This window comes from Lipotes vexillifer, unplaced genomic scaffold (assembly GCF_000442215.2).
Source record: "Lipotes vexillifer unplaced genomic scaffold, Lipotes_vexillifer_v1.1 scaffold231, whole genome shotgun sequence".
Classification (NCBI taxonomy): domain Eukaryota; kingdom Metazoa; phylum Chordata; class Mammalia; order Artiodactyla; family Lipotidae; genus Lipotes; species Lipotes vexillifer.
Window position 1 is genome coordinate 3,824,084 of NW_006791822.1, and position 24,562 is coordinate 3,848,645.

General features: G+C 36.3%; 1 protein-coding gene across 1 annotated transcript in view; it reads right to left on the bottom strand.

The window, feature by feature from the left end:
- Nucleotides 1–24,562, bottom strand: part of LOC103078588 (N-deacetylase and N-sulfotransferase 3) — a 157,471-nt gene that overhangs the window by 79,876 nt on the left and 53,033 nt on the right. Inside the window, exons 3-4 of the mRNA XM_007464857.1 lie at nucleotides 14,073–14,160; nucleotides 6,149–6,303 (exon numbers count right to left, since the gene is read on the bottom strand). Coding sequence (XP_007464919.1) covers nucleotides 6,149–6,303; nucleotides 14,073–14,160 — 243 coding nt within the window. The remainder of the gene's footprint in view (nucleotides 1–6,148; nucleotides 6,304–14,072; nucleotides 14,161–24,562) is intronic.

Below are 24,562 nucleotides of genomic sequence, written 5' to 3' on the forward strand. Positions count from 1 at the left end.
AGGATAATAGAATTTCAAGTTTCATAGTTTTCCCTGATCTGATCATAAATTAAAGGAAAAGAATGTGGAATTGGGGAGACTAGTTTGGATGCTGCTGCAATGATCCAGATGTAGGATCAAAAATTTGGAAGTGGAGTGGGGATGGAAAGTTTTGAAATGGAGTAGGATATGGTACAAAAGGAAGAATTCACAGAAATTACTGAATGATTGGGAACTTGGAGTGGAAGATACGAAAAAGCCAAAGCAGACACAAAGTTAGCACTTGTGAGGATTTTACTTTCATTGATTGATTAATCATATTCAGGGGTAACATTCAAAATATTTACCAGCCAGCATGCCATCCACTGATCAGTCAGACCTGTTGCCAGCTGTAAAGCTGCAGCTGGATGTTGGAGACCACGAGCCAGGCCCCTTCAGTTGGGAGGTTTGCGACATGCACCAGGAGGGTCTGAGGTGGTACTGGGGGTATTGACGCTTTTCAATATTGTAATAACTAGCATTGCCATACCAGTACTTTTCAGTTTAATATTAACCCTGATAATATATCCCTTAGTCTTCTCTTCTATTTCGTGCCCTCTCCAAGTTCCTTCAGACATTCTTTTTGTGAAGTAAATTATATACTTCACCATATTGGCCAACCTGCTCTGAATAATGGCTAGTGTCTTTCTTAACTGTGCAGTTTGTGTTAGTCCAGAAGTGGTCTACCAGCTCAGACTAGACATTGTGCATCCTGAGTTGAGCTCTATTTCTATTAGGACCATTAGAATTATACTTTGTTTTCAATATCAATAAAATGAAAATCTAATGTCCCTTTTTAATAAAGTGCTTCTCTGAAGTAAAAATGATAACATTCATTCATTCTCTAGCTGGCAAGCAAACTAATTAAAAGATTATTATATATTCCTTAAGCCGGCAAGTCTTTCAATATATTTTAACTTATATTTGATACTATAATCTTTATTTCCATTTTAGAAAAGTTAATGTGCTCACTAACCTAAAGCGTTGCATAATTGATACTAGACATTTCAGCTAATGTAAATTAGTGGGTTCTGCTCAACTTGGAAAAGAGGGGGGAAAAGGACACTGTTTGAAAGAATAATGACAATACAATCAAAAAGTACAATCCTGGGCAAGATTTTATGTTTTCAGGATCGGGAACATTGTTTCACTACTACCAATTGTAATGGTATTGTCTGTAAACAATGCTAAGTATCCTTGATATTGGCAATGAGTTCTATGATAAAACTTCTACTAATTATTTATCTCTAAAAATTAAACTACCAGAATTCACTAAAATGTAAACTCAATCCTCCAATTGAGAGTATATATACTGATGATATTTTTTGAGGTTTAAATGCAATAAGTTAATTTATTTTTCCAATGGAATTTAAAAAACTGTATAATAGATATTTCTACTGTGTTGTAGGTCAATAATTAACGTTACAATTAATCTTTGCCTCAAAAATGGTACCTTTCAAAAAAAATCCCCTGTTGAAATTTCATTGTAATAAGTGAATTAGCCCATATTTGATAACTAAAAATATTTTTCTAATCAACCTCTAAAGCTGTATTTCCTGATGGCTGTAATCATCAAATGCAAGTTTGCTTAAAGGATTTGCTTGACCTTCCACAGTAAGCAATTAGACAGAGCTTTCAAAGTAAATTAAAACGGACATTAAATTCCCTTGTGAGACAGAACTGTCGACATTGTGCAAAAGGATTAATAGGTCAGATGTGTTTCCTAAAATTCAATGAAAATAGCAGGTGTTTGGCTGTAGATGGTGATAGAGAAGGCCCAACCAAAGAGCCTTACATCATAGTCTCAGATTCTCTGAGCTAGAAAAGTGTTTAAGTGTCCTCTAACTCAATCACTCGTGTGAATATTACATTTTATCCGTGGCCTCTAGTCTTGTGTGAACACCCAGTTGCTTCTTTGTATGTCTTTCAGTTCCTTCATTGGGAAACACGCATGCTCATCTTTAAATTTAGAGCTTCCAAGCTGGTGGAAAAAAGCAGAACGTGACCCAATTTAGAAATGCAATATCAGCACAATACTGCTGGTTCTTAGATCTAGTGAGACGAGAGTTGAGGCAAAATTCCTCCAAAATAGTTTCTTTGAATAAGAGTAGACTCTATATCCATACATGATAAATGATAGTCATGTGGAAAGTTCCTCAGATTCAGTTGTTTGTCTCCCTTCCCAATGTTGTAGAACCTCTGCCTACTGTAGGGAACCTTTGGGAACCCAAGGGAAAAGTTGCCCTATTAGTTCCACCTCTAGCGCTCAACTCCTCTTATGTTAGCAGAATTACCAGATACCCCCTTGGATTACCAGGCAAAAGAGAAATCTAGACTTACATGTGTGAATTGGTTTGGGAGGCTAGTGAGGAAACTTGGAGATCACAATTTATGCCATTTTAGAAAACCAGGATTTCTCGGGTTTTCTGTTTGTTTGTTTCGGCTGCACCAAGTGCCCTGTGGGATCTTAATTCCCCCGACTAGGGATCGAACCCGCACCCCCTGCAGTGGAAGCATGGAGTCTTAACCACTGGACCTCCAGGGAAGTCCCCAGGATTTCTGGTTTTAAATTCTACGACTAGTGAGCTTTATCATCATGAGTGTGTCACTGTATTTCTCTGACTTTTCAGTTTTCTTCTCTATAGTGTGAGAATAAATATACTTACAATTCAGGGTTGCTGTAAGAATTAAAGGAAATAATACAGAATACATAAAAAAAGAAAATAAAACACTTGAACTTTTCTTATTACATCTTTAAATTTAGCAGCAAAGCAGCTTTGTAACCCTAATGCCTTAGTGGGAAGTAAAAGAGTTAACACGCATTAGAAAATGTGTAGAATTCACAAGAACCAAATGTCCTTCCAAGACAAAATAAGCTTTTAAACTTGAGGATTTTTGTCCCTTTTACCTGTCACTCTAAACACCTCAGGAACCTAGGTAAAAACTGAAGATGGCAGTTTTATGATACTGAATATAATGACAATAAAAGCAAGAGCTGTTATCTACTGAATGTGTGTTATGTACTAATCACTGTTCCCAAATGCTTCTGTTCTCTTTCACGTTGTTATGGCTGGGGAGGGACTGACCCTGGATTCAACCTCTTTTCATGTGTGTCCTCTCCTGATAAAAAAACAGACCAGTTCTGTATTTGATTAAACTTTTATGAATGTTCTCTACTGCCTCAAGGACCATAATTTGGGTTGTCAACCTGAAGCTAGGAATGACATTTTTAAGAAATATCCTCTGCTTGGCACTTGAGGTTAAGAATGACTAAATTTCAATTTTGAATTATTCTTTCAATTCATGATGCTCTGTAGCTGAGAATTCCAAAAAATGTATAACTCCTGTGCATCGGTTCTTACCGTATGTACTTTCAAGTATTTACGTTTGTCAGGTATAACCATAATATTGGCATGCATTGATTCATTCATCCAAGTCATAATAGAATACCATTATTTTAGATAATGTTCTATTTTCAGGAGAATATAACAGTGAATGTTATGTCTTTCATCAAATCTGCCTTGATAAACTGTTTCTTTGAAGGCTACCTAAACAACAATAACAACAAACCTAAAAATCTTCCTCCTCACCTCTTAGTTTATCTTTTATTGGTACGTTCTTTTACTTTATGTATTTTCTTCTTTTACAAATTCCTCTCTTTCTCCACAGATTTAAAAATAAACTACAAAGTAATTTTCTTCTCCACATCCTCTCTTGCTGATTAATGTTGCTAATATTGGCAGTCTTTTAGACTTCTGAAGATCATAGAATTAATGTTTGCTGCATTGAGGGGATTTTTAGTGCTCTGTATTACAAACTGTGGCAATGTTTACCCACTTTTACATGCTGTTTACTATTCCTGTTTATACTTTTGGTGAAAAAATACTGGCTCTCCGTCTCACAGGAGTTTGCAAATACTGTCAAAATATATATACAATATTAGCATGTAGGACACTATTCTTGCTTTCTTGACAAAATATCAATGCCTGGCAAAGGTATACTTGAAGCTGTCTATTTTGGGGAATAGACTGAAGTTAAAAGGTAAGTACAAGCTCCTGATACTACCCATAAGTATTTGGTCTTCTATATCCTCATGGGAAAAGCAATATATTTTATAAATTCTAACCTTTTCTTGTACAAATTTGAGTGAGGTATCATGTGTTTCAACTAAAACATCTTGGGGCTTTAGAAGTTTATGTAGAATACATTCCATGATAAGTGGGCAAGTGGGCATCAGTACTTTCTTAAATTCTGATTAGCCAAAAAAACTAATAGTTAACATGGCTGGGTGGCCAGCCAAGGGAGATGTAACACGTGCTCTTGTTTCCACAGAGTACAGCCACAATCTCTCTATGCCATTTTAGAGTGTAAATATGTTAAGGGCAGGTATGTATGGAATTAGTATATCTTCAGGGTTTAGGAACTATAACGTTAGGAAAGGCATGTATGTGTAGGAAATCTCAAAATTGAGCAGATTATACTTCAAATCAGTCATTTCTAGTTTTGGGGTCAGGACTTCAAATCTCTAGAAAAACATTTTCTGTCTGTCAGTGGAGTGGTTATATTTTAGAATTTTCCAACTCATATCCAAATTAACCAGTGTAGTGTATTTTAATTATTTTGCACCCTAGGTTTAGTCGACATTTAGTAGAATTTACCTAGAAACATGATTTGATGGTTTTAGATTTATTAACAACATGATCTGTGAACATTGTAATGTAAGTTTTGGGGTTTGCAAATAAGAGAAATGCTGTAATAAATAAAGATATATTACACTTCACTTGCTTTTTGAGTGGTAATTTCTGCTGCCTTGATCATTTATACTACACATACTCACGGAGTACGTTTATGAGCTAGGAACTGTGATAGACAGAATATAGTTCCTGCCCCCAAAGTACTCCCTGCCCAGGGAGGGAGAATGCTGAGTAAATAAACAACTCCTTGTCTGGACTCCCTCCACAAGTTTGTGTGCCCATTAGAATAATTCATAGAAACAAAGATAAAACATCCTTCCCACCCCAAACATAAGCCTTATTGGCTTGTTAATCACTTTATACCGTCTCCGCTCATCACAAGCACATTCTACAATGTACTGTATGTATTAGAGCTTTTACTGTAAATTCTTCTGTCCAGAATCAGAATCCCTATAGTATAAAACAGTGTATCCTGCTCAGTCAAGTGAATGTTCCATCCTGTATTATAGGTATGTGATGTCTCTGAAATGGTTTTCTTCCCAATTCTATTGCCTTTCTGGGTCGACTCTTCATTACCTCATACCCACAATATGGTCTCCTACCTGGTGTTTTCCCTCAGCCTCATTTAACTATAAAATCTCCCTGACGCTTAAATCTTATTCTTATTTCAGAGTGTACCTAAACTCCTATTTGCACAACATTTCCCTGGGCACTCCCAATGACACTTACTTCTCTGAACTGTAGGTTTTATGCCTACACGGTTTGGTACTAGGTCCTGGAATATCTCATTTTATTGGAGACTTTTTTAAAAGATTGAACTACAGTTGATTTACAATGTTGTGTTAGTTTCTGGTGTACAGCAAAGTGATTCAATTATACATATATATACACATATTCTTTTTCATATTCTTTTCTGTTATGGTTAATTACAGGATATTGAATATAGTTCCCTGTGTTATACAGTAAAACCTTGTTGTTTATTTTATATGTAGTAGTTTGTATCTGCTAAGCCCAAACTCCTACTTTATCCCTCCCCCATCCCCTTTGGTAACCATAAGTTTGCTTTCTATGTGGAGACTTGTTTTATGTGTATATTTTTCTTTTGCAGTGCAGCAGGAAGCTCCTTCTGGATGGGAACCATCTTTTATGAGCTCTGACCATAATGTCACGTAACTGATTCCTGTGCGTGTCTTGCGAAGTTCCTTTTAAAGTAGACCCCTCAAAGCATTAAGCATGGTGATGAGCACCCAATACAAAGTCAAAAGTCACATACTGAAAGGATGTACTACCAAATTTTTCTAATGATCACATAGAAAAGCCTGCTTAAAAAGTGCCAATATGCCAAAAACCTCTAAGACATTCTCAGTATAAAAAGCTGGTCATTTCTGTAGTCAGTGCACATTAGTTCAATGTAGTGTTCAAAGTGAGTTACTTACTAAGGCAAATTTTTTGTTAAGAATCATCTGCTCCACCAAAGATGACTCATTATGGAAGAGGTGGGGCTGCATGTGGCTCCACATATGTGGAAACCACCAGAACTCATCCACAGACCCCAAAAGACGGTCATCCCCTTCATCTTCCTCTTCAGTTCCTTGGGTGGGGGAGGAAAGGAGAAAGATTATTCAATTAATTTTAGTTATACTGATAGCCTGTTTATCTGTGTATCTATCTGTCCATCCACCCATCCGTCTGTGCATCTAATTATGTAATCGTATATATATATATATTTAGAAGGTACCATTTATACTATCTTAGATACATATAAGACTTGGAACATGAAATGTAACAAAGGAAAATCTGTTACTTGGGGAAAACCCAGAGACTGTGATACAACCCTTTTTAAAGTTTTAAAACATGAGACATGGATATAAAATCACTGCAAGATGGAAGTACACAACCATTCCAAAGGACTTTAGAACTTCTAACTTTTAGGATATTTATATAATTTGCAGTTTGGAGAGAATGGGGGATAAGTTGGGAATGTAGTCAAGGGAATATGAGTGAGGAAATGTGCAGCAGAGCTCTAATGGTTGATCATTAGACATGGTTGTGACACAACAGTTGCAACAAAATAATTCCATAATTTATCTGGGTTACTCCTTAAGTCTGAGAAGAACGTACTCAGTATATATTTAGTGAAAACTAAGGCATAAAAAGGAGAAAAAAGGGAAATGTAGGAATTATTATTGAGAAAATGAGAGAAAACTGAAGGAAAGAGAAAGCAAAGACAGTGATAGAAAGAAGGTGAGAAGTGGTGAAGTCATTGTAAAACAATCCAAGTACCACCACGCTCCTTGGTGCTACTTATATTCCTCATGTTTGCCCTTTTCTCTCAAGTTCTTGGAAGCAAACTTTCCATCAAGAGACCTCTGCTTCCTTGACAGTCAACTTTGTTGTTGTTCCTCTGATTTTTCATATTTGAGCTTGTTTTAATTCCCCCATTTTCCACGACCTGCAGTTTAGTTGAGTGTGAGAAATTACACAGTTCTCTAACTTATGTGAGGGGGTAGGAGTCTCTTTTTGTATTTCCCCAGGCAGAGTTTCTTTAATAAAGCATGAAATGAGAGCAGTTTAAGGTGCCTGTCCTGGCATATCATAAAATGATATTAATCATCACAAAATTATGCAGCCACACTTTAACTTCAGCCACAACACTGAATCCAGTAAGGTCCTAGTACAGGGATTTCTTCAAATGATGTCCCTTCTTTGTGGAGAAAAAAACCTCCTCTCATATTTTCAATAGCAGTTCTGATGTGACTGCTTCTAATAGGGCGCTAGGGGCTAAAGATGGAGGATGGACTGCTTCCCTGGCTCAGCCAACTGAGCCGGTGCTTGTTACCACTCTTCTTTCATTTAATTTTCCAAGAGAAGGAAGGCAGAGCCTATTGATAGGAAAAGAATCAGATCCTATGATTTACTGTGCAGTGAAGGAGACCAAAGATAAAGGTGTAGTATGAGGCTGTATGGTTGCTCCACTGTATGCAGGAAGAACAGAATTAGTGATATAGACTGAGTGGAATAAAATAATCTTTCAACAAGGAAAGTCTTCAATTTCACTTTCATATACTTAAGTAGCAATACTCTGCTGGTATGAAGGAACTTTTTCTCTCTCTGTAAAGGTCATCTTTAACTTGAATCTGTTTTATTTCCCTTATTTTTTCCTCTTCATCATACAGTCATGTTACCACAGTATAGTTGAACAAGTATAGCCTTTGGAGTCAGAAGTTTTTAGTTTATTTGTAGTTTCCAACACATTTGAGTTGTGTGATTGTGGGCAAGTCACATAACCCCTTTAATGTTGGTATTCATGTAGGCAAAACATACGGATAGCAATACCTATTTTATTCTATTTGGGAGGAAGTGTCTATACAGTCCCGGCACATACTGGGTAACCTAAAATGCCCATGTCTTTCCCTCCTGTATTTCTTGCTCCTGTTCTTCTACATGTCTCTGTGAGGTTTTTTTTTTTTTTTTCCACTATAATACTATATGGGGGGGGGCACTGACATGAGTGTTATGTGGCAGAGGGGACACTGTATTTAAGAATGTAAGAACTGGGCTTCCCTGGTGGCGCAGTGGTTGAGTCCGCCTGCCGATGCAGGGGACACGGGTTCGTGCCCCGGTCCGGGAAGATCCCACATGCCGCGTGGCGGCTGGGCCCGTGAGCCATGGCCGCTGAGCCTGAGCGTCGGGAGCCTGTGCTCTGCAACGGGAGTAGGCCACAACAGTGAGAGGCCCGCGTACCGCAAAAAAAAAAAAAAAAAAAAAGAGAGAGAATGTAAGAACTGATAAAGCCATTATATTAACTGACTGGCCTGATAAACGAGTCACCCACATCGAGCATTCTTGGGGCTTCTGAGTGATTATCTTACAGCTCTGGGAAGCCATCTAGAGAGGAATGCAAAGGAATAGGAAAATGGAGGTAGGGGCTTAGAATATCTGATGACCCCAATCATGGCGAAGTCTTGCGTCCTGCTACCTTTTAGGAGGTAAATAAGGCGGCCCTGGTAAAGAAATATTAGCTATGTGTGACTGGTGATGCTTAAATACATGTTGGGATTTTTTTTTTTTTGTTGTTGTTGTTTTGTTTTTACATAAGAATGATGTCATTTGGTTTCCCTGCAATTAAACATCTCTATTTACATACTCTCCTCTTGTTTAACATTTTGTACGTCCTCAGGACACCATATTAGTTAAGATTACAGTCAGTTACTTGTTGCAGTTTTACTTTCCCATGCTGAAAATAGGCAGATGTCTCTTGGGGTTTCCCAGTAATCAGTTCATTTCTGATTTCCACCTCCCCTGGGAAAAGTGAGCTGAGATTTCCTAGTTTATGAAAAGTCATCCTTCCTACTACCTTTAATCTCTATTTCCCGTCTCCTATGACTCCTATCTTTTCCTGCACCCTTCTTCTTATCTCTTTATTCATTTTTCTAGTTGGCCTTTACCCAAAGTTTATTTATGAGGACAGCACAACAGATTTCAGAATTCTTTGGAAATATTGCTCAGGTATTTTGGTGTCCTTTCCTGAATATCACGGTGAAATCTGCTATTAAAATATTCATACATTTTAATCATGCAAAATTCAGACAAACAATGTCAACAGACATATACAATCATAGTAGGCATAACTGTATGCCTTTCCTTTTTTCTTTATAACTCTCTCTTATCTGATTTCCTTTAATCCTACTTTGGGGATGTTTTACATCAGAATTAATTATATTGAGAACAAGTGTCTGTTGCCTAACACTTTAAACATCATGATAAAAAAGTTGAAACGTAGTTATTCATGGTTGGATTGTGCTGGCCTCTTGCTACTCCTTTATTCCTCCACTTTACACACTTTTGCCAGAAATGGAAAGAGAAGAACTAGAAGTCAAATTCCTCAATTTTAAGTGTCATTTCTTCTTACAAAACTACACTGAAATTTTATAGTTAATGCAAATTATTATTTTATTATATGTCTATTTAAATAACATGTCTCTTCAGTATTTTATCTGTAGTATTTCCTACTCTGATATTATATTGAAAACCATTATTGATTGAGACTGTCTTAAGTGTTTTTCAAGTATAGTCTCATTTAATTCTCACTACAACCCTATGCGCTAGGGGCTACTGCTAACAGCCATTTTACAGATAAGGAAATTGATATGTGGAGAGGCAAAGTAATTTGTCACAAGTCACTGGGAATACTGGGATAGAACCTGAATTCAGAACCTGAAATCTAACCCAGATTACACAACTCTAAATTCAGGACCCTTAACCATCATTCACTGACCAAATGTGGAGTTTAGAAATAAGATTAGCATTTACTAATTCATGTAACGTTGCTCTTCACATTGTTAATTCTGTGATAGAATTTACAAATACTGTTGGTTCTCAGTGATTTGCGAAAATATACAAACCTAAAGAACCTATAGATAAGGGGAAGGAACCTTTTGCCATTCAGCTTCCTTAATCAAGGATTGCCAATTAAATGATAAAAACCCATTTTTTTTTTCTAATACATAAGACTTGGGATCTGACTGACCTTAAGAGTTTTTTTTTTTTTTTCGGTACGCGGGCCTCTCACTGTTGTGGCCTCTCCCGTTGCGAAGCACAGGCTCTGGACACGCAAGCTCAGCGGCCATGGCTCACGGGCCCAGCCGCTCTGCGGCATGTGGGATCTTCCCAGACTGGGGCACGAACCCGTGTCCCCGACATCGGCAGGCGGGCTCTCAACCACTGCGCCACCAGGGAAGCCCAGTTAAGAGTATTTTTTTACACTTATGTAGCTATATGACCTTGGGCCCCTCTAAGTTTCTATGTTATTATCTGGAAAACAAGGTAACACATTCTTTAACTCCTAGGATTCAGTGAAAAGGTACATGAAAAGTGCTTAGCTAAGTACCTAGAATATGGTGCTGCTCACTAAAAGGGAACTATAATTTTTATTCTTTCATCTCTCTATTTCTCACAAAATGCACAAATCTTTCAAAAAGTAAAGTACATCAAACAAGATGAAACCCTCTCCTGAAATGAAGTCTTACTAGTATGACAGTGCTGTTTTTCTCCTTCCCTTAAAGACTGAATAAAATAGAATTTTTAATAGAAAAAGGAGTTACTCATTTAGAAAGGAAGGCCGTGTAATTCAATTAAACTTTACAATATTTAATTTTTGAAGGATTCAGAGTATTAAATTTTATATCTGTTCCCATTGAAAACTGATTTTACTGGTTTTAGACAAGTCTAGCTAACTTTTGTGGAAGCTTGCAGGTCTTATACAGACAACAAAACTCTTTCAAGCCTTCTCCTAAGATTCCTCCTGTGTTCTACTGTCCCTGGCTTAGAGAGAGGATATACCTACTGTGAGCTGTGGGAAGTACCCAAGTAAGGAAAGAGGACAAATCTTTCAGAAACAAGAATGAAGGAGAGCCACTGGCTACAGTCATTCTTTTTTTTTTTAAGCCATACGCGGGCCTCTCACTATTGTGGCCTCTCCTGTTGCAGAGCACAGGCTCCGGATGCGCAGGCTCAGCGGCCATGGCTCACAGGCCTAGCCGCTCTGCGGCATGTGGGATCTTCCCAGACCGGGGCACGAACCCGTGTCCCCTGCATCGGCAGGCGGACTCTCAACCAGTGCACCACCAGGGAAGCCCTACAGTCATTCTTTAGCATTCATCACTGGGCAAAAAACTGAGTTGCCAGGAGTGCTTTATTATATTTCTATTATGTTTGGGAAAAAGTTTTAATTATTCTTAATATTTAGAGTGATTTTCTTTCACAACACAACATGGTCAAATTTTATTCTCTGACCTTGTTCCATATAAATACTAATAGTTAAAATAAAGGTAATTTTATTTTCATTCAATCATTTATTCATTAATTCATTTTTTTTTCAAAAGGCACTGTCCTACTTGCTGGTGTTGCAGCAGTAAAGCCTTTGTAGAGTGTTCATTTTAGTGAGGGAAGAAAGACAACAGATCATTTAAAAATAAAGTACATTCAACATCCATTCATGATAAAACATTAGAAATCTAGGAATAGAAGGGAGCTTTCTTAAGCTAATAAAGACTTTCTATAAAACTGTCCATTGAAAGAATTCCCCTCAAGAACAGGAAGAAAACTACTGGAGGATTTCCCCTGAGGTCAGGAACAAGATATGAGTGTTACTATCACCATCTTTAATGTTTATGGGAGATCCAAGCTAGTGCAATAGGCAAGGAAAAGAAAAAGAATTCATAAAGCTTAGAAAGGAAGAAATAAAATTTTTACTATTCAAAAATTATATGATTGAATAGGTAGAAAATCCAGAAGAATCTATAAACTATAAAATTAATAAGTGAATGTAGCAAGGTTGCTACATACAAGATCAGTACACAAAATCAATTATATTATTATTATTATGCTATCAACAGAGAAATGGAAAACTTAAAAAAAAGACACCATTTACTACTGCATCAAAAAACCCCACCAAGGAATTAATATAAAAACAATAAAGTTCTATCAAGTGTAGTTAAAGAGGACCTAAATGTGTTGAAGAATAGGAAGACTCAGTATTTAGGATAGCAATTCTCCCCAAACTAATTAATAGATTTAATGTAATTTAAATAAAAATTTAAGGTTTTAAATTTAAATAAAAATTTAAAAAATTTAAATAAAAATTTGAAGTTCTTTGTGGATATTGGTAAGCTGATTTTAAAATTTTCATAAAAATGCAAAGGACCAAGAATTGCCAAGGCAATCTTGAAGAAGATGAACAAACTTAGAGGACTTACAATAGCAGATATTAAAATTAATTATAAAGTTACAGTAAATAAGACAGTATGATGACACAAATGGAACCAATGGACAGGAGAGTACAGAAACAGAGTCCACATATATATGGTCATCTAATTTGTGACAATGATGATACCATGCTACAGTGAGAAAAGGATGGTCTTTTCAATACTTGGTACCAACTTGACATGTTTATGGAAAAAATGAAGGTAATCTTGGCCCTTATCTCACACATAACACAAAAAATCAATTCCAGATGGATCTCAGATACATACATTTTAAGCATGTAGGAACATATTTTCATGATCTTGTGGCATGCAGAGATGTCTTTAAAAAGACACAAAAAAGGAAAAAAAAAGATAAATTGGACTACATTAAAATGTTTGTTCATCAAAAAATACCAGTAGGAATGTAAAAAAGATAAACCACACATTAGGAGAAAGTATTTGCAACACAGATAACAGACAAAGGGCTCATTAAGAGTATATAACGAATTTCTACAAATCAATAAGTAAAAGCAGACAACTCAGTAAAAAAAAAAAAACCACTGAGGTATTTCAAAATAGAAGATATCCAAATGGTCAATAAATATATGAAAGAAGTTCAGTTTCACTACTTAGTGAAATGTGCATTTAAGTCATACGTAATATGATATCTCTACTGCCCACCAGAAGGGCTAAAGTTAAAAAGACAAATAATATTAAATACTGGTGAGAATATAGAGCAATAGGAAAACTTACATACTGTTGGAAATAAAAACTGGTACAACCACTCTGCAAATCTGTTTGGCATTTTCTACTAAAGCTGATCATAAATGTACCACATAACTAGCAATTCTACTGGTTGATAACCGACAGAAAAGAATACATATGTCCTCTGAAGGACAGGTTCTTAACATAACTATGCAAAAAAAAGGACAGGTTCTTAACATAACTATGCAAAAAAAAGCCAAAGACTGGAAACAACCCAACCATCCACATTGGAGGAATGGAATAAAGAAACTCTGATAAATTCAAAAAATGGAATACTACAGAACAATGATGATGAAAAAATTACAACTATACACAATGATGTCTGCAAAACCAAAATAATGTTGAATAAAACAAGCTGTATATAGAAGAGTCCATACTATATGATTCCTTTTATACACATCTCAAAGCCAGGCAAACTAATTTATGATATTAGAAGTTAGGATAGTGGTTTTCTTTGAGGGAAGCTAGTGACTAAGGCTGCACAAGGGAGGGGGGTGTGTGAGTTTCTGGAAGTATCTCATTCTTGATCTTCATGCTGGTTATGGAGGTCTGTACACTTTGTGAAAATTCATTGAGCACGATACCTATTACTTATGCAGTTTTATATATGTAAATTATAGTTCAATAGAAAAAAAGCCCATTAAATAATAATATGGTGAATAAACTTTCCAACTATTAACATTTTGTAAAGGTGAAAAAATAATAGGTTAAATGAAATTGAATAATATGAAGAAAATAAAGTAGGGGAGAGACACAGGGAATACAGGAAGGTGTGAAGAAAAGGGGTCATAATTTTAAAAAGAGTGGTCAGAGAGGCTTTAATGAGAATAGTTAATCTCGTTTCTCTTACCTGTATGGTAAAATTTCCCTGAAAATCCCAGGTTGAACGTAAAATTTGTGATTTGTGCACGCAAAAGATTCTGAGTATCAAGCAGGGCCTGAAATACATAATTTTAAAAAATGTATCAGGTAGAGCATGGCCTTGAGAAGATATCTTCCTTTAGCATTCAAAAGGTAAAACTACTCCTTTAGACATGAGAGAATTAAATGATGGAAAGTAGTTTCTTTACCACCTTACAACTAGCAAGAAGCTTCTGAGATTACATAAATACATACTTATATTTATCCTATAGCTGCAGTAAATCAGCAAAAAATGTCAGCTGGAAAAAGGAAGTTAAATGAAAAGTTTATTCTTCATGTATCAAAGGAAGTAGTATCTAGTACATAAAATAAATCTCCTTTTACCCCTCAGGGACGTAGTTCACCAGTTGTCAAAAGAAGGACATTCTGTTTAAGTGAAACTATGCAAGAACATATATTGAAAGAAACAGATTGTTGTTTTTCAGATATATCTTTGGTCTTCAAAATACAAGACTTTTCAATCTTTAAGTCTTAGATTCCCCAAAGATAGTAATTATTCTTCAAAAATGGATATAATGGTAAAGTAAATCTATAATTTGCCCTTCCATTGAAAAATAGATAAAACCCCCTCCTACTGACAGGTAAAGCTAGTTTGAATCAGAGTTTTAACTGTTGTATCCTATAAAGTATTTTTCATGCTATGAGTATTTAATGGACTTCTTTTCTTCTCCTTCTCCTCCTTTTCTTTCTCATTCTTATTTAAGTTCACATTCTTGTATTCCTCTCTCCCCCTCCCCCAGCCTCTGGTAGTTGAGTGCCCACCTCAGTGAGGCAAAAAGTAACACTAAATGGTAGATCTGTAAAGGATCTTAGTCAACATTTCTTTTATACATGAAGAAACTAAGGAGAAATGACTTGCCCATTTTCCAAGATAAAATTAGTGGTAGATCCAAGGTTAAGGATATAGATCACCTGATTCCATATTCGGTACTCTTTTTACTCTACCACACCAAATCTTTCCCCACCCTTCCATAGTACTGCTGGATCCAGAGCAAAATCTTTTCTTAATAGTGTAGCTGATATCTGGGAGCTCTGCCCCATCATGTTCACGGTCTCAATGTTTTTTTTGGGGGGATAAACAGATATACATATTATTCAGAGACCCTCTCATGATTGTATGTGTTCAACAATTATTAGTTGCCACCCCTCTATTATTGATGCTGCTACTATTACTACTCCTAATATGGTTGTTGTTATTGTTAGTGATAGATAATACATATCGTCTCTCTGAACTTTTCCCTTCATTTATTAAAGTCGAGACAATTATCTAACTCATAGAATTATGATGAGGAATATTAAAGAGATAATATATGTGGGAGTTCTTGATAAATTTTTTTAAAAGTGACATAAAATGGATGAAGAAGATGTGGTACATATATACAATGGAATACTACGCAGCCACAAAAAGGAACAAAACTGGGTCATTTGTAGAGACATGGATGGACCTAGAGTGTCATACAGAGTGAAGTAAGTCAGAAAGAGAAAAACAAATATTGTATATTAACGCATATACGTGGAATCTAGAAAAATGGTATAGATGACCTTATTTGCCAAGCAGAAATAGAGACACAGACGTAGAGAACAAATATACGGATACCATGGGGGAAAGGGGTAGGGTGGGAGGAACTGGGAGATTGGGATTGACACATATACACTATTGATACTGTGTATAAAACAGACAGCTGATGAGAACATACTGTATAGCACAGGGAACTCTACTTAATGCACTGTGGTGTCCTAACTGGGAGGGAAATCCAAAAGGGAGGGGATATATGTATATGTATGGCTGATCATTTTGCTGTGCAGTAGAAGCTAACACAATATTGTAAAGCAACTATACTCCAATAAAGATTAAAAAAATATTATCAGCAATGTATTATATATTAATGTAATTATATGTATATAATTATATATTACTGATAATTATATCTATAATTATCTATATATCTATATCTGTATATTATATATATCTCATCTACTTTTTTTTTTCAATCTACTTATTTTTTTAATTGAAATATAGTTGACATACAATATGTTAGCTTCAGGAGTATAAAATAGTGATTTGACATTTATACTATGAAATGATCAACACCTGAAGTCTAGCAACCATCTGTCCCCACACAAAGTTGTTACAGTATTACTGACCATATTCCTTATGCGGAAATTACATCCCCATGACTTATTTATTTTATAATCAGAAGTTTGTACTTCTTAATCTCCCTCACGTATTTCACTCATTCCCCCCACACCCCTGCCCTTTGGCAACCACCCATTTGTTCTTAGTATCTACGAGTCTGTTTACATTTTGTTTTGTTTGTTTGTTTTGTTTTTTAGACTCTACGTATAAGTGAGATCATATGGAATTCATCTTTCTCTGTCTGTTTACCTCACTTAGCATAATACTCCCTAGATCCATCCATGCTGTCCCATGGCAAGATTTCACTCTTTTTTATGGCTAATATTCTACTGTATACACATACCACTCTTCTTTACCTATTCATCCATCAATGGACCTTAGGTTGCTTCCATATCTTGGCTATAATAAATAATACTACAATGAACATAGCAGTGCACATATTTTTTAAAATTATTTTATTTACTTATTTTTAACATCTTTATTGGAGTATAATTACTTTACAATGTTGTGTTAGTTTCTGCTGTATAACAAAGTGAATCAGCTATACATATACATATATCCCCATATCCCCTCCCTCTTGCGTCTCCCTCCCACCCTCCCTATCCCACCTCTCTAGGTGGTCACAAAGCACTGAGCTGATCTCCCTGTGCTATGTGGCTGCTTCCCACTAGCTGTCTGTTTTACACTTGGTAGTGTATAAATGTCAATGCCACTCTCTCACTTCGTCCCAGCTTACCCTTCCCTCTCCCTGTGTCCTCAAGTCCATCCTCTACATCTGCGTCTTTATTCTTGTCCTGCCCCTAGGTTCTTCAGAACCATTTTGTTTTCTTAGATTCCATATATATGTGTTAGCATACGGTACTTGTTTTTCTCTTTCTGACTTACTTCACTCTGTATGACAGACTCTAGGTCCATCCACCTCACCACAAATAACTCAATTTTGTTTCTTTTTATGGCTGAGTAACATTCCATTGTATGTATGTGCCACATCTTCTTTATCCATTCATCTGTCAATGGACACTTAGGTTGCTTCCATGTCCTGGCTATTGTAAATAGAGCTGCAATGAATATTGTGGTACATGACACTTTTTCAATTATGGTCTTCTCAGGGTATATGCCCAGTAGTGGAATTGCCGGGTTGTATGGTAGTTCTATTTTTGGTTTTTTAAGGAACCTAAAAAACTAAAAAACTAAAACTATTTTTAGTTTTTTAGTTTTTTTAACTGTTCTCCATAGTGGAGAACATTCCCACCAACAGTGCAAGAGGGTTCCCTTTTCTCCACACCCTCTCCAGCATTTATTGTTTGTAGATTTTTTGATGATGGCCATTCTGACCAGTGTGAGGTGGTACCTCATTATAGTTTTGATTTGCATTTCTCTAATGGTTAGTGATGTTGACCATCCTTTCATGTGTTTGTTGGCAATCTGTATATCTTCTTTGGAGAAATGTCTATTTAGGTCTTCTGCCCATTTTTGGATTGGGTTGTTTGTTTTTTTGATATTGAGCTGTGTGAGCTGCTTGTATATTTTGGAGATTAATCCTTTGTCAGTTGCTTTGTTTGCAAATATGTTCTCCCATTCTGAGGGTGGTCTTTTGCACATATGTTTTTGAATTAGTGTTTTTGTTTTCTTTGGGTAAATACTCAGAAGTGAAATTGCTGGATGATATAGTAGTTCTATTTTTAAGTTTTTGAGGAAGCTTCATACTGTTTCCCATAGTGGCTGCACCAATTTACAATCCCACCAATAGTATATGAGGGTTCCCTTTTCTCCATATCCTCTCTAGCACTTGTTATTTCTTGTCATTTTGATGGTAGCTATTCTGACAGACATCTTTTCATGTGTCTGTTGGCCATCTGTATGTCTTCTTTGGAATAATGTCTATTCAGATCCTCTATCCATTTTTAAATGGATTGGGGTTGTTTTTTGGTATGGTATTGAGTTTCATGAATTTTTTATCTATTTTGGATATCAACCCCTTATTGGATATGTCATTTACAAATATCTTCTACCATTCAGTAGTCTGCCTTTTCATTTTGTTGATGGTTTTCTTCAAAAAGCTTTTGGTTTGATATAGTCCTACTTGTTTCTTTTTACGTTTGTTTTCCTTGCCTGAGGAGATACATCCAAAAAATATTGTTAAGACTGATGTCAGAGAATGTACTGCCTATGTTTTTTTCTAGAAGTTTTATGGTTTTCAGGTCTTACATTTAAGTCTTTAATCCATATTTAGTTTATTTCTGTATATGGTATGAGAAAGTGCTCCAGTTTGATCCTTTTGCATATAGCTGTCCAGTTTTCCAAGCACCGTTTATTAAAGAGGCTGTCTTTTCCCCATTTTATATTCTTGTCTCCTTTGTCGTAGATTAATTGACCATCTAAGTGTAGTTTATTTCTGTGTTCTCTATTCTGTTCTATGTGTCTGTTTTTGTGCCAGTACCATAATATTTTGATTACTGTAGCTTTGTAGGACTGAATGAAATCAGGGAGCATGATACCTTCAGCTCTGTTCTTTCTCAAAATTGTTTTGGTTATTTGGGGTCTTTTGTAATTCCATGCAAATTTTAGAGTTATTTGTTCTAGTTCTGTGAAAAATGTCATTGGTTTTTTGATAGGATTGGCACTGAATCTGTAGATTGCCTTGGGTACTCTGGAGATTTTAACAATATTAATTCTTCCAATCCATGAGCACAGTATATCTTTCCGTTTGTTTGTATAATCTTTAATTTCTTTCATCAATGTCTTAGTCTTTGGAGTACAAGACTTTTGCCTTCTTGGTTAGATTTATTCCTAGGTATTTTATTCTTTTTGATGCAATTGTAAAGGGAATCCTTTTCTTAATTTCTCTGATAGTTCATTACTAGTGTCTAGATATGCAACTGATTTTTGCACTGATTTTGTATCCTGAAACTTTTTTGAATTCATTTATTAGTTATAATAGTTGTTTTGGTGGAGCATTTAGGGATTTCTATATAAAGTATCAAACAGTGACAGTTTTGCTTCTTCCTTTCCAATTTGGATTCCTTTTATTACTTTTTTTTTGTCTAATTGCTGTGGCTCAGACTTCTGATACTATGTTGTGAGCGGGACATATCTTTGTCTTTTTCCTGATCTTAGAGGAAAAGCTTTTAACTCTTCACGGTTGGTTCTGATGTTGGCTGTGGGTTTGTCATATATGGCCTTGATGATGTTGAGGTACATTCCCTCTATAACCACTTTGTTGAGAGTTTTTATCATAAATGGATGTTGAATTTTGTCAGAAGTTTTTTCTGCATCTAGTGAGATGATTACGTGATTTTTATCCTTTATTTTGTTAATGTGGTGTATAACATTGATTGATTTGTGGATTTTAAACCATCCTTCCATCCCTGGTAAAAATCCCGCTTGATTGGGCTTCCCTGGTGGCGCAGTGGTTGAGAGTCTGCCTGCCAATGCAGGGGACACGGGTTCGTGCCACGGTCTGGGAAGATCCCACATGCCGCGGAGCGGCTGGGCCCGTGAGCCGCTGAGCCTGTGCGTCCGGAGCCTGTACTCCTCAACGGGAGAGGCCACAACAGTGAGAGGCCCACGTACCGCCCCCAAAAAAAAAATTCCTCTTGATCATGGTGTATGATCTTTTTAATGTATTGCTGAATTTTGTTTGCTAATACTTTTTGAAGATTTTTGCATCTATGTTCATCAGTGATGCTGGCCTGTAATATTCCTTTTTTTGTGGTGTCTTTGTCAGGTTTTGGTGTCAGGGTGATGCTGGCCTCATAGAATGAATTTAGGAGTGTTCTCTCCTCTTCAGTTTTTTGGAATAGTTTGAAAGAGATGTTAACTCTTCTTTAAATGTTTGGTAGAATTCACCTGTGAAGCCGTCTGGTCCTGGAAATTTTTTTTGTTGCAATTTTTTGGATTACTGATTCAATTTCATTACTATTCTGTTCAGATTTTCTATTTCTTCCTGATTCAGTCTGTGAGATTATACATTTCTAGGAATATATCCATTTCTAATAGTTTGCCCAATTTGTTGGCATACAGCTCTTCCTAGTAATCTCTTAGGTTCCTTTGTATTTCTGTGATGCCAGTTGTACCTTCTCCTCTTTTATTTCTGATTTTATTTATTTGGGCCCTCTCTCTTTTATTCTTGATGAGTGTAGCTAAGGTTCATCAATTTTGTTTATCTTTTCCAAAAACCAGCTATTAGTTTCATTGATTTTTTTCTGTTGTTTTTTTAGTCTCTATTTCATTTATTTCTACTCAGATCTTTATTATTTCCTTCCTTTTACTGATGTTGGGTTTTGTTTGTTCTTCTTTTCCTAGTTCCTTTAGGTGTAAGGTTAGAATTTTTTATTTGAGATTTTCTTGTTCCTGGGGTAAGCCTATATCTCTATAAACTTCCCTGTTACAACTGTTCTGCTGCTTTCCATAGATTTTGGAACACTGCGATTCCATTTTCATTTATTTCAAGTATTTTTAAATTTCCTCTTTGATTTCTTCTATGATGCATTGGTTGTTTAGTAGCATATTGTTTAGCATTCACGTTTTTATTTTTTGTGGTTTTTTTTTCTTTTAGTTGCTTTCTAGTCTCAGTATTGTGGTCAGAAAGATGCTTGCTACGATTTCAATTTTCTTAAATTTACTGAGACTTTTTTTGTGGCCTAGCATGTGATCTATTCTACAGAAAGTTCCATGTGCTCTTGAAAAGAATGTGTATTCTGCTTTTGGATGGAATGTTCTATATATACATCTATTAAGTCAATTTAATCTAATATATCATTTAAGGCCAGTGTTTCCTTAGTGATTTTCTGTCTGGATGATCTGTCCATTGTCCCCTACTATTATTGTGTTACTGTCAATTTCTTCCTTTATGTCTGTTAATATTTGCTTTATGTATTTAGGTGCTTCTATATACTTACAGGTGTTTGCATATATACTTACAAGTGTTATAGCTTTTTGTTGGATTGATCCCTTTATCATAATGTAAGCCCTTCTTTGTCTCTTGTTACAGTCTTTGTTCTAAACTCTATTTTGTCTAATATAAGTATTGCAATCGCAGCTTTCTTTTTGTTTCCATTTGCATGGAATATCTTTTTTCATTCCCTCACTGACAGTCTGTGTTTTAAATCTGAAATGAGTCTCTTGTAGGCATATATATTTGGGTCTTGTTTTTTAATCCATTCAACTCTATATCTTTTGATTGGAGCACTTAGTCCCTTTACATTTAAAGCAATTATTGATAGGTATGTATTTATTGCCATTTTTTATTGTTTTCTTTTTTTTTTGTAGTTCTTTGTTCTTTTCTTCTCTTGCCCTCTTCCCTTATGATTTGGTGACTATTGTTAGTGTTATGTTTGGATTCCTTTCTCCTTATTTTTTATATATCTATTATAGGTTTTTGGTTTATGGTTACCATGAGGTTTATATATAACAACATTTATGTATGCTTATTTTAAGCTGATGATCTCTTAAGCTCAAACACCTTCTAACAGCCTTATATTTTTACACCCCCCCCAGATTTTATGTTTTTGATGTCATATTTTACATCTTTTTATTTTATGTATCCTTTAATTACTTATTGTAGATATAGATCTTATACTACTTTTGTCTTTTAACCTTCCTACTAGTTTACATGTGATTAATCCACTACCTTTGCTATGTTTGCTTTTATCAATCAGATTTTTCCTTTCATACTTTTCTTATATCTAGTTGTGGCTTTTTCTTTTCTGCACAGTAAAGTGCCTTTAACATTTCTTGTAAGGCCAGTTTAGCAGTGAGGAACTCTTTCAGCATTTGATCATCTGTAAAACACTTTGCCACTCTCTTCTAGCCTGCAAAGCATCTGCTGAAAAGTCAGCTCATGGTCTTAGGGCAGTTTCCTTGTACATAACTAGTTGTTTTTTCTCATGCTGATTTTAAGATTCTCTCTTTAATTTTAGTTAAAATGTGTATTGGTGTGGACCTCTTTGACTTCATCTTCTTGGGGACTCTCTGTGCTTCTTGAAACTGGATGTCTAGTTCCTTCCCAGGGTTAGGGAAATTTTCAGCTATTTTTCCTTTCTTTTTTTTCTTTAATATTTATTTATTTGGCTGCATCAGGTCTTAGTTGTGGGATCTTCATTGAGGCATGTGGGATCTTTCATTGCAGTGCACGGGCTCTTTGTTGCGGCACACAGGCTCCTCTCTAGTTGTGGCGCGTGGGCTCCAGAGCACATGGGCTCAGTAGTTGCGGCATGCAGGCTCTCCAGTTGTGGTGTGCGGACTCTAGAGCGCACAGGCTTAGTTGCCCCATGGCATGTGGGATCTTAGTTCCCCAACCAGGGATTGAACCCGTGACCCCTGCATTGGAAGGTGGATTCTTAACCACTGGACACCAGGGAAGTCCCCAGCTATTTTTTCTTAAAAAACGTTTTCTGCTGTCTTCTCGTCTCTTCTTCTTCTGGGACCCTATAATGTGAATGTTAATATGCTTGATGTTGTCTCAGAAGTCTCTTAAGCCATTCTTATCAAAACAATTTTTTTCTATTTTCTGTTCAGCTTGGGTGATTTCCACTACTCTGTCTTTCAGATTGCTGATCTGTTCTTCTGTATCATCTAATCTACTGTTGATTTCCTCTAGTATATTTTTCATCCCATTTATTGTATTCTTCAGCTCTGATGGGTTCTTTCTTATATTTTCTAATTCTTTGTTGTAGTTTTCACTGTGTTCATCCATTCTTCTCCTATGATCAGTGAGCATCTTTATGATCATTACCTTGAGCTCTTTATTGGGCACATTGCTTATCTCCATTTTAGTTAATGTTTTTACCTGGGATTTTGTCTTGTTCCATGATATGGAACATATTCCTTCATCTCCTCATTTTGTATAATTCTCTGGGTTTTTTTTCTATGTATTAGATAGTGGTGTTATGTCTTCCAATCTCGGAGAAGTAGCCTTATGTACGAGACATCTTATGGGGACCAGCAGAAAGCTCCCTGCTGGCCACCTAAGATAGATGTTACAGAGGTGTCTCCTATGTGGGCTGTATGTGTGCCCTTCTGTTGTATCAGGGCCGACTATAGTGGCTATGAGGGTAGGTGGAGCTGGTTCCTGGCCCAGCTGGTTGCCAAGGGCCTGCTGGTGGGCAGGGCAAGTCTCCCATGATAATGGGCTAGAAGGTGGATTCCAAAACAGCACTTGCCAGTGCCCATGTCAGCACTGTACAATGACATCTCAAAGATGGCTGTTGCCAGAGACTCATGGGGAGTCTCAGCTGCCTTTTGCCTCTCTGGGAGGCTCTCCAATATCAGCCAGTGGTTCTGACCCAGGCACTTATCAAATTACTGCCTCAACACTGGGACTTGGACTGTGTGAGATTTTGTGGGTGCCCTTTGTGCATGTCCTTTAAACACAGAGTCTCATTATCCTATAGAACTTTGGCTGTCCTGAATATAAGCTCTGCTGGTTTTCAAAGTCTGACTTTCTAAGGGCTTGTCTTCATAGTGCAGGACCCCTGGGCTGGGGAGCTTGATATGGGGCTCAGACCTCTCACTCCTGGGGGAGGGGAGGAACTCCTGTTTGTGGGTCATCAACCAGGGGGTGTGGGTCTTGACTAGATAGCATCTCTGCCCTTCCTATCCATCTTGTTGTAACTCCTTCTTTATATCTTCAGTTGTGGAAGATCTTTTCTGCTACTCTTCAGGTTGTTCTATATATAGTTGCTCTGTAAGTAGTTGTAATTTTGGTGTGCCCGTGAAAGGAGGTGAGTTCAGGGTCTTCATACTCCATCATCTTGAGATCTCATTTATTTCTTGAAGGTATTTTCCCCTCATTTTATTTACCTTCAGTATCCTCCTACCCTTCTTTCTTGCTTATTTCTTCTACTCAGCTGAATATTCTAGTTGGCTCTTCCTATCTTTCCTTCCCCTTAGATCTTATCTTTCTTCTTCATCCATCTTACTTCATTTCATTCTCTTATTTTCCTCCTTTCAATGGTGAAAATATGTATTCAAAAATCCATCTTAAAATCATTTCTTGTGTGTTCCTTGCTTTATGCTTAAAGTTAGAAATTTTTTCTTTTTATCTCCCTGAAAATAAAATCCCCAAACTACACTTGAACTTTACTTTGTGATTCTAGATTGTTTTTTTTTAAATTTACTTTTACAATATTTAATAGGAAAAAACCCAAACAAATCTATCCTATGATTAGACCTCGGAAGCAAATTCAGTACCTGTTAACTAACCTCTAAATCAACTACAATACATTGACTCAAATTATTGAATTAGCTCTGATTTTGCAGGCTTGACTTGGCATTTTACA